The sequence below is a fragment of the Sycon ciliatum genome, chromosome 9 (genome assembly GCF_964019385.1).
Source record: "Sycon ciliatum chromosome 9, ocSycCili1.1, whole genome shotgun sequence".
NCBI classification, from domain to species: domain Eukaryota; kingdom Metazoa; phylum Porifera; class Calcarea; order Leucosolenida; family Sycettidae; genus Sycon; species Sycon ciliatum.
The window spans coordinates 12967934-12979715 of NC_088651.1; the positions used below are offsets into that span (position 1 = coordinate 12967934).

General features: G+C 46.0%; 1 protein-coding gene across 1 annotated transcript in view; it reads left to right on the top strand.

Annotated features, from left to right (window-relative positions):
• LOC135824268 (uncharacterized) overlaps positions 1-9496 on the top strand; it is a 45711-nt gene extending 36215 nt beyond the window's left edge. The window contains exon 17 of the mRNA XM_065336999.1: positions 9440-9496. Coding sequence (XP_065193071.1) covers positions 9440-9496 — 57 coding nt within the window. The remainder of the gene's footprint in view (positions 1-9439) is intronic.
• The last annotated feature ends 2286 nt before the right edge of the window (positions 9497-11782 follow it).

Consider the following 11782-nt stretch of genomic DNA (forward strand, 5'->3'; position numbering starts at 1 on the left):
ACGGAAAGTTGGGTGTGGTCCTCGAAAGAGTGCTCAATGCACAGCCAACCCAAGCTCAGTATACCATTCTATTCTTTTTGAAGCATAGAATAATATAAAATAATGGCGAACGAATGTCAAAACCCAGTGGCCGAATATTCTTTGGCTTAACGAACGAACGTACGAATATTCTTTTTATCGGGTAACACGGATGACACCACATGCCCTCCTCTCAGTCATTTGATGGATATTGTCAGTATTAGGTAAGACAAACGGTAGTGCCACATAAAATGCACTGCCACATAAGGCTACTTCGAAGTTCATACAGTCATGTTTTGTGCAACATTGGCAGTCCAGTATGCACATACATGTGTAGTATCCCTGCCCGACCAATACGGAAGCAGTACGGAACTAATACGGAACGACCTTATGTTGTATCTCCGCATATAAGCGTACGGCGCCTGCTGCATAAAAGCAGCTGCGTTTTTCTGTTTTAAGAAGATTAGATTAGATAGCAACGAAAGCTAACTCGAAGAAGAAGTAGGCAACCTCTAGGTGAGCACCGGAGAGAAAATTATTTATTTTGCCGCTTCTTCTTTCACTAATAATTATATCTCAGGTGTGTACCTGAAAGTAGAATAAAAGTAATTCTTGTTGATTTCACCGCGCCTACCACTCGGCTACCTGTTACATTGGTGGCAGCGGTGTAGTTTTAAATAGAACAACGTGATTCGACCCCAGACCCCCATGGCTCAACCCGCTGCAGCTCCTTGCGACGAATCAAGATGAGAATCATGTTTCTTGCCTTCCTGGGCTTGGCCCTTCTTATTAGCCTGCAGCACAGTCAGGGTGCTAGCGTGGATCACCCTTCTTTCCGCACGGCACTCACTGGACACTCCGATGGCGATTCCAAGCGACCCTCTACCTATACTACCTGTGGTGATGGCGAAGCTGATGAGGACGACAAAAGGCAGGCTGCTGCCCAAGACAAGGAGGGTATTCCCCAAGACCAGCAGTGTTTGATTTTCGCCGGCACGCAGGAGCCCACTCTTCACTTGGTACTTCGCCTTCGTGGTGGGAAGCAGATTTTCGTCACCACTCTTCCTGGCTAGACCAACACTCTTCCTGGCTAGACCATCACTCTTTACGTCGCGCAAAGCGATGCTATCGACAATGTGAAGACCACGATTCAAGACGAGGAGGGAGGTCATTTGTCTGACGCCGAGCTAGCCGCTCTGAGTGACCGGCTCAACCGAGATGAAGATAAAACCTGGCTTGACCTCCGCCATAGCTCCAGCCGCCGCCGTGGTTACTAACGCTGATTCCAGGTATGGCATTTTCTTTCCTGTCTTCCTTCAGTCGCCCTGTTCTCTTCAGTCTTCCTTTATGCGAGTGTGTGAATCCAGTTTAGTTTGGTAGGCGTCTGATCATGGTGAGCCACGGCTTACCCAGCTAACCTGGGACAATGTGTGTGACAACGCCCCTTATAGTTATAGTGTATTCAGTTCGGTTTTTGAACTGCGATGATCCTGGCGGGTTGTGCCAGCGTTGTGCAGCAAGAGTGCTGTGGTTTTTCAGGTCCTATTTGGAGGACAGTTCTTTCCCCTTTTGACCCCGTGAGATCGTGTGAACCTGGTGTGCTTCTACTTTATGATTTGTTATCAGTTCATTTCTTCTGTCTACTCTGAACGTTATCATTTCCGATATAATTTGCCATCTTCCGGTTGACGCTGTGTTCGTAACACTTCACTAATTTTGTGAAAATCACGAGGGCGTGATTATCTGTAGGAAGGTAGGGTGTAGTATCCCTGCCCGACCAATACGGAAGCAGTACGGAACTAATACGGAACGACCTTATGTTGTATCTCCGCATATAAGCGTACGGCGCCTGCTGCATAAAAGCAGCTGCGTTTTTCTGTTTTAAGAAGATTAGATTAGATAGCAACGAAAGCTAACTCGAAGAAGAAGTAGGCAACCTCTAGGTGAGCACCGGAGAGAAAATTATTTATTTTGCCGCTTCTTCTTTCACTAATAATTATATCTCAGGTGTGTACCTGAAAGTAGAATAAAAGTAATTCTTGTTGATTTCACCGCGCCTACCACTCGGCTACCTGTTACACATGTACATGTGCAAGCATGCAGTGCAAAGTCACAGGCAGGCTGTACTCACTGTCTGTACTGTGTTTGGCGTGCATGCATGTACATGTACATGCACTGCATTCGAAGTGACGTCACGAATACTCGAATGCGACTTTTAAAATATTCGAATGTGACCAACCGAACGAATGTTCGAATATTCGAATATTCGTTTCACCAAAACCAAAGTAGAAGACCAACTAGATACGGGGGGGGGGGGGGGGGGCTAGAAAAGCTAACAGAAGTGAAAGTGAGCCATGGTAATGGTTGGGGCTTTGGGCAGAGAGGAACATATGTAACGTTAGTGCTATCAGGATCGGAAGGCGTACTCAGTCAGCTTCCAAATCTGAAACTGAAATGAAAAAGTCACCAAATTCAAAATAGTCAACCACAGCGCAGAACTTGGTTGGGCGAGTGGTTCATCATTTCTTTCCATCGAAGAAGGATAAACAAGAAGATATAAATCAGCTTTGTGGGTTCGCATTGGCGGCAAGTTCATCGCCATATTGTTTCATAGCGTTGAGGACTTCGACTTTGGTCAATATTCTCTGCGAATCTGACCCTGGTGATGACCCAAGTATGTAGGTACCCAAGCCACTGTATAGATCGTCACGCCTGGGGCGACGGGACGGTGGCAAACTCTTCCAGAGCTTGGTGTACTCAAAGATAGCCGTGAAGTAATCCTCGACCTGAGATGTCTGCAGGTTGCTGGTGATCATCAGATGGATCACAGAGTGTGTTGTTGCGAGCAGTGTAGTCGCGTCAATCCACTTAAGGGAGGCAAATGCGTCAGCAGAAGCAATGTCACTGTTTCCATAATTCATAATAAAATGATGGAAGGGGTTATAGATCCAAGGCTTAGCTAAGCACTGTGTGAGATGTGCGATCAAATACTCATTATTAAGTAATGAGACCACTGTCGTATCTCGCCTTGCGACGCTGTAAAACCCTTTCGCAATGCTCACTAGCCTGCTAGAGCGGTTCGTGGCGGACAAGTATTGGACCATCTTCGAACTATCCTTCTTTAAAACCTTGATGATTGCTCTTTGGTACTGTTCAATGGAGCTGCAACTCTCCAACGACAATTTCACCAGGGTTTCAAGTCTGTACATAGAAGGTAAGAAACTTGTTTTCACATTGGACGTTTCTTCGATCAACGTCAGTGAAAGGTTTGGAAGGTAGGTACAAGCTTCATACACGGACAGGTGCTGCTTTTGTGCGAGTGACATCAACTGCTCAGTGCTTGTCCACCTAGGAAAAGTATTCACGACGTTCTTGGGCAGTGTCAGCGCTAGGCTTGATAATAGCACAATTGACTTCCTTTTGTGTTCGAAAACATTAAGATCTTTGCGACCGAACACGCAGTTCATGAACTCCATGCTGCTGCTGTGATGCAGGCTAGCTACCACGGTGGCGATGTAGATGACTTTGGCAATTTGAATGTAGGACATCTCCAAACTCGGACTGAGCTGATACCGGTGCTGTATGCATGGGACAGTGGAGCAACAACAAGATAGTAAAACATGACTTACATTATGCGATATGTGAATTGACAATTTGGCTGGGTGGTCGATACTAAAACCACTTGATTCCTGAATGGCAACCACATACATGTGTGTCAAGCAATGTAGCACTAACACAATGCGTTTCAATTACATATATTTGGAATCATCAATTCTCCTTGTGTTTTGCAACCAATAGCGCACTTCATGCCAATATGCGCAGTGAAAATCTGGTATACTGGAGTGCTTTAAAAGTTTAACAAACGGCGAGGAGACAATAATTTGCTAACCGCAATCAATAAGACATGCTGAATCGACATTTGCGTATGCTTTATTAATGCAATGTATAACGGGGGAGACAATGTGTTAAAAAAGATGAAAGTAGGAAGTAATAATGTAGAGAAAACTAGGAATCAAACAAGTTTTCGAAAAACAGTCATCAAGAATCGTGCTTGAACTAAAGGACACTGAAACAAAAATTATCTCAGAAAACCTGAGTTAGAGAAATAGCACCAAGAACAACAGCAGCGAAGTTTACAAGTGCGAATTTTAGCACTAACAGCGAGCGCATTTTCCTTGCTTTCTCTTGTTTTTCTCATTTTTCATTTACATGTTGATTGTTAGCACATGCATTCGGGATTGCTCTCGCTGTCATTGTTAAAATTCACACTTGTACATGTAAGTGTCACTGCTGTTCTTTTTGGTGTTATTTCTGGAAAGTAGGTTTTCTATAATAGTTCAATTTCGTTTCAATGTAAATGTAGTGGTTTTTGAAAGGTTTACATGCAATGTAGATTCACCACATCCCATGACAACAGTTACAATCAGGGCATGTTCTTTTCTTCCCTCAACTTCGATACGACATGTGTCAAGGATGAAGCAGGATTCACATCAGCTTTTTTGGGATGCATTGCGCGATGCGAGGACCGCGAAACCCGGAAATCCCCAAATCGCTCCCATCTCGCGGCTCACGCCACTGGTGCAACTGGGCCATGGCAAAAGTTGAGCAAGGCTGATAAGAATGAAAAAGCACAGTGATGCTTAGCAACGTTAACGCCGTAGGAGCAATGAAATGTATGATACAAACATAACACCAACATATCAATGTCGTGAGGCTTCACAAGACTGGAACGCTATGACTTCAGAAGTCAAAATCTAACTCTGATGTGAAGGAAGACCGTCTAATCGTTAATATGGATTCACACAAAACTAGATCCATGATTTTGTAAATCAGCGGTGCTATGACTGTGAGCTAGTGAAACTATTTTGGACTGCACTACGTGGTGACGGAGTGTGGGAGCGTGACTCCCTTTGAACAGGGACGGATTTGCAGAGGATAATGACCAACGTAGAATTCGTTCACGCCATGCAATTCTGTGGGGATGAACTTGCTGTCGATGCGAATCCGAGAAGCTGCAGTTTTTATCTGTTTGTTATTCCTTCGTCAGTTGGGCACATGTTAACACACTCGCAAGACATACAGTACGTGGCCTAGTGTTGTGTAACGTGCTAGTACTTTCAAGAAATGGAAAGTCCTTGAAGCTGTGTATATTCGTCTCAGTTAACCTGATGGTTGTTAGCAAAAGGGAAATGTCACTGCACTCACATTTTTTCATATAATTCACATTCACTATTCATTCTCGCCATCACACTTTCTCGCTTACAATCACCTCGCTAGCTGTGCACAGTAATCACGATCTATCTATTCTAGCAACTAGCGTCATCTTTCATGAAATATTCAATTAAGGTGGCAGACTACCCAAAAATTCGCTGAAAAATCGAATTTGTAAATTCATATTGAGTGCTACGTCAGTTGAAAGAGCATGATTAGCTGCAAATTAAAACCAAATCGAACTCCCTCAACCCCAGGGTCTGCACGCAAATATCATCCATGGGTTTCCACTGAACTACGCAAGGCTATCAAGTTGAAGCGTGACCTATTCAGCCTCTCCAAGAAATTCCCTACGGACTACAACCTATCAGCATATAAGGCACAGCGGAACCAGGTGAGACATCTCTCCCGCTGGTGCCACCGCCAGTACATTCGTTCAATCAAAACAACACTTACCTCAGGCAGCACTACGCTTCACCAGTTTGTCCGCAGTCAGCGATCGCACAAAGTAAAACCTGGCATCCCTGACATTGCAAGCCCTGATGGGCGGATTTGCAGAGGATAATGACCAACGTAGAATTCGTTCACGCCATGCAATTCTGTGGGGATGAACTTGCTGTCGATGCGAATCCGAGAAGCTGCAGTTTTTATCTGTTTGTTATTCCTTCGTCAGTTGGGCACATGTTAACACACTCGCAAGACATACAGTACGTGGCCTAGTGTTGTGTAACGTGCTAGTACTTTCAAGAAATGGAAAGTCCTTGAAGCTGTGTATATTCGTCTCAGTTAACCTGATGGTTGTTAGCAAAAGGGAAATGTCACTGCACTCACATTTTTTCATATAATTCACATTCACTATTCATTCTCGCCATCACACTTTCTCGCTTACAATCACCTCGCTAGCTGTGCACAGTAATCACGATCTATCTATTCTAGCAACTAGCGTCATCTTTCATGAAATATTCAATTAAGGTGGCAGACTACCCAAAAATTCGCTGAAAAATCGAATTTGTAAATTCATATTGAGTGCTACGTCAGTTGAAAGAGCATGATTAGCTGCAAATTAAAACCAAATCGAACTCCCTCAACCCCAGGGTCTGCACGCAAATATCATCCATGGGTTTCCACTGAACTACGCAAGGCTATCAAGTTGAAGCGTGACCTATTCAGCCTCTCCAAGAAATTCCCTACGGACTACAACCTATCAGCATATAAGGCACAGCGGAACCAGGTGAGACATCTCTCCCGCTGGTGCCACCGCCAGTACATTCGTTCAATCAAAACAACACTTACCTCAGGCAGCACTACGCTTCACCAGTTTGTCCGCAGTCAGCGATCGCACAAAGTAAAACCTGGCATCCCTGACATTGCAAGCCCTGATGGGCTGCTGGTGTCCGACAGCTTCCAAAAAGCAACCATCCTCAACAAGCAGTTTACCTCTGTCGCGGTGCCTGATGATCCAAGTTTAGTAATACCCCCTCTCCAATATGACACTCGTCTTACTCGCCAATTCACCCGCGTTCATATCACTACAGCAGATGTTCGTAAAGCCATCTCAAACCTGAAATCTGGGAAAGCGCCAGGGCTAGACGGTATCACGAACAATATGATAAAGAAGCTAGCTCCTGCGATTTCTTTTCCACTTAGCCGCCTATTTAACCTCTCCTTTACCACAGGCAAGTTCCCTACTGACTGGAAACTGGCTAAAATTGTGCCTATTTACAAGTGCAAAGGCAGCAAATCTCAAGCTAGTAACTATCGCCCAATTTCCCTCCTGTCCTGTATTTCCAAACTTTGCGAACGGCTCTTCTTCAATCAATTGTATAATCATATTTCTCCTGCTCTGGATCCCGCGCAATCTGGGTTTCGTCGTGGTGACTCGACCGCTCTACAGCTCACCAAGCTGATCCAAAACATTGCCGACCAACGTCATATGGGGTGGAAAGTTGCCATGTGCTTTTTCGACCTCGAGAAAGCTTTCGACACCGTGTGGCACCGTGCATTACTTGCTAAACTTTCCAAAGTTTTCGGTGTGTGTGACTCAGCAGCGCTGGAGTGGATTACAGACTACCTATCCGACAGAACGCAAGTTGTCTTTGTAGGTGGAACTCTCTCAGATGCTTCACCTGTTCTGTCCGGAGTGCCCCAGGGATCCATCCTAGGGCCCCTCCTTTTCCTAGTGTATATAAATGATCTTCCCAGTCATGTTGAAGGGGTGTCCTTATTTGCTGACGATACTGCACTGCTCCGGTTCAATGAGTGTCTAGACAGGCTGCGAGACAGTCTCCAGCGCGGTATCAACGAAGTCCATCAGTGGATGACTACCTGGAGACTAAGACCTAATATCGCCAAGACTGAGATATTATTCCTGCCGAACTCAGAGCCAACCTATGCATTCACTCTTCCCGGATCCCTCACAGACCTCACAGTGGTAAAACAACACAAACATCTTGGTTTGGTCATTGACTCAGACTTATCGTTTAGTAGACATGTCGACTATATCTGTAGCAAAGTCAGTAAAGCTGTTGGCTACCTCGTGTCTCACTGCTCCCACCTGCCGCTTGAATGCATTCGCCTTTTTATCCTTGCTATATTCTCCCCATTTTCTCTATTGCTCAACCGCCTGTTCATCTCTACTTAGTAAATTGTTAATGAGTACCCTGGAAGTCCACAATAAGAGGATACTCAAAGTCCTTTTCCGCAAACCATCATACTTTCCTTCTGCCGAGCTGTATGATATGTTTAACACCTTCCCTATCTCTAGTCAAGCGGATCGAAAACTGTGTATTGTTGTTCATTCTATTCGTCTTGACAAAGCCCCGCCACATTTGCGTAAATATAACTGGTTTCTTCCCACTCGTCCTACGCGCAATCCCTGCACTTTACCTAAAGCCCGAACCTCAGCTTATACCAGATCTCCGTTTTTTGCTGCATATTCTCTCTGGCTGGCCCTGCCTCAATCAGTAAAATCGTCTTGTACGCTAAAGGATTTCAAGGCCAACACGAAGCTCGTGTTCTAATAACTGCTTGTTCTTCATCCACATTTGTTTCTCTTTGCCTCCAGTAATGTGTAATATTTATTTATTTTTGCTTTGTTTTTGTTTACTGCCATGGCTGGCTACCGCCCCCCTCCCTCCATATTGGCCTATATTCTCTGGCCACGGGAAGGTGAAATAAATAAAAAAAATAAAAATAAAATTCTCTGAAAATTGTGTCCCTATCTGACCAGCCGTTCAAGAGTTATGGCCGAAAATGTGCCCTTGCAAGGAAAGATTTTGTTGTTGCATGCTGTCATTTGTTGGCAGCACTGTATTTGAATGTGAGCAGACCGTGCGCAACTTGCCGTATTATGGAAACACGCGAAAGTGTCCAAAAAACCACGTTAAAAAACCACGTATTGGGCTGCACGGCGGCGGGCGAAGCCCGCCGCCGTGCAGCAGGACTTTTGCCAGCACCCTCGTGACGTTGCAGATATGTGGCTTGATTATTGTAGTTGACGTTGATTTAGTGACTTTGGCAAGTTTGAGTCGTGTCAAGAAGTCAGGTAGGATTCAGTACTAGGCAGTAGTGAAACGTGAGTGGCAGTCTTTGCCGGTTTCTGAGGGCATCCTGGATTTGGCGTGCAGCGCTGTGGAAATGGCTTGCTGTGGAGGTCCCAGCACTGGATGTTGTATCAAAGGTACGACCTCGTAGCACGTGCTAAACCTAAAAAAATTCAAAAATTGACTTGGATCTGTGGGAGTCCGTGAGAGAACGCCCACTCGTTCCGTTGTGACAGATTCCAGGGCCACGTTGAGGGGCCCTACCCCACCACCCATGGCTGCTTCTGGACTTGTTTTAGGTTTGGGTCCCGCGCACGGACAGAATGGGCACGAAAATGTGAAAAAATTGTAAATGCATTTGTTTGGCTCCTGGGTGGCTCGCACACCGTGGCACTATGCCGGAAATTTGAGTTTTTCCGGCCTGGAAAGCCTGTCAGTGAGGCGCAAGAACTTGTAAATCATGTCCTGAGGGACAGCATAGTGGCAGGAGTGTGTGGTCAAAATTTCACTCAAATCCACTGAGAAACACCAAAGTTACGGTCAATTGAATGCCATATGAAATTTATGGGTAGGCTGCCCCCTTAACATTTGACGTTGTTTTTGGCACTTTCATTATCTCTGTACCGAATGTATATATTTTTATGTTGTTCTCTGTTATACCTTAAAAGTTACGTCATACCACTGATGAATGTGGCAAGAAACTCATACCGGACACAAACATGTAGCTACTTTGGTTGAAAAGGTTTGTCTTTAAAGGATACAACCACGCCGACTATTTAGGAAAGGCACTTCCAGCACTTGGCAGGTATGCGCATGCATTACAGTATTCAATTTCAAATGCAACTTGAAAGCGAAATAACTGAAACCAAAATTCACAAATCATTCACACAGCACATTGGCACTCACCTGACATAGACCCTTGAATGTGTACTCATTGTGTAGCAGCTCCCTCAAGCGTCTACTAACTCCACACAGCTGAAAGATGTCCGGAATTGAAAGCAAAGGTTACAAAGTTGAGGACCATACGTCAAATGGAACATTGCCAAGTCCTGACTCGCCTGATTCTAACACCCTTGACTGTTGATCTTCAGATTCATTAACCAAACCCGCGGCTCCTTCGTCTAGCGACAGTTCTTCTTGCATGACGTCATCATCCCGAACAGTAAGGTCAACAGGAACAGTCCCTGGCAAAGGACAATCATGCTCACTGCTGGTGGTGATATGTTGTGGAAGAACTACCGCTGATGCTTCGTCATGGGAATGGTCAGATTGTTGATTGGAATCCATTGGCAATGTATGTATGTATGAAAGTTTTCGATCTCTATCCTGGAGACAGGCGCAACCAGCCAACACGCATTGGAAAACAAATACAGACACCGACACGCACACGCTCGTGCACACAGACACACACACGCGACATGGCCTAGAGTGTCACATCGATCGCTTTGTCTAGGGCTATCCTCATTCCAGATTCTCTCCACATATACTCAGAAAGTGTGATGAACAATAACAGTTCGTTATCAGGAAACCCTGAGGACGTTTATCCTAGCTTGCTGAAATATCCCTCCTTATCTTGCGCAGAGGAAAAGAAATTAGAACTGATGGTATTGGACAGGCACAAAATTCCCCAGGAGTAAAAATCTCTCCTCGCCGTCTGATGTGCAAAACTCAACTGGTCGCCTGTAAGCTTCAGATCTCTGACTTATACACAAGAGAGATTGGAAACTTTGTCCCAACTCTGACTTTCACGTATTACTACGATCATTCGGCAACTGATAGATCCAAAACGGGCAGCCAGTAATAAGTAATGAGATTAGTACTAGTGACATGAGCATACGCATTTACACCCGGGACATACCATCTGTTGCCCAGCAAGCTGAGTCCATCCAGTTCGCAGATGACATCGCACTGACCTGCAGTCGCCCAACACAACAGGAACTGACCGCCACTCTCTCCAGAGCAGTGACATGCATTGCTGACTGGCTGAAGCAGCGAGGTTTGATCCTTAATGCATCAAAATTCAGGCATTGGTAGTACCGGCTGGGAAGCTAGAAGCGCAACCTGAACTGGACGTATGGTGTCATGCGACTAAGCTGCCATCTGTCTCTTCTGCTCGCTACCTCGGAGTTCACATTGACAGCGCCATGTCTTGGAACACCCAGATGGATAGGTGCGTTGCCCGCCTCACCAAGAAAGTCGGTGTGCTGTGGCGGATGCGCCGCTGCCTCAGCATGCAAAGCCGCATCCAGTACTTCAAGTCGGTGATCATGCCTGATTTCTCATATGGCTCCAATGCCTTCTCAGCATCGCTGGCGGGTAAGCACCTGGACCGTCTCCAAGTTCTGCAGAATCGTGCGGCTCGAGCTGTGTACGGATGCTCGCCGCGCACCTCTGCCAGAAACCTGCTAGTCCAACTCGGCGCCTACCGTGTCCGGGAGATCTTCATCCAGAAGCTCATCTTCCTGGTTTGGCGCTGCCGCTACTCCCGTGCTAGCCCCACACTGCAAGTGCTGTTGCTACCAACCAGTGGCGCTCCTACTCGGCTGCAATTATCTATGGGTCTAAGACCACCGCCAACCCGCACTGAGCTGGGTAAGGGTTGTCTCGCGTTCCAAGGAGCTAGGCTCTGGAATGCGTTGCCCAGCGAGGTGCGGGCCATACCGCACCCGGCCCAATTTCGCACTGCTGCTGTTCCACACAGCATGAACCCTTGAGGTCAGACGGATCACTATCGCCATATTTTCATTATATGCCTGCCTGTTGGCCTGCCTGCCCGTCTCTCTCCCTGTTCTCTGACAACTTGCTTGTTAATTCGTGCGGTTGTTTTCAGACGTAAAGCCCTGCTGTAGAGGTCTCAGCCCTCATTTGTTAGTCTCTCTCTCTCTCTGTCTCTCTCTCGCTCTCGGATCTCTCTCTCTCTCTCTCTCTCTCTCTCTCTCTCTCTCTCTCTCTCTCACTCTCTCTCTCTCTCTCTCTCTCTCTGTTTTTGGTGGACATAAATATCTCTGGCG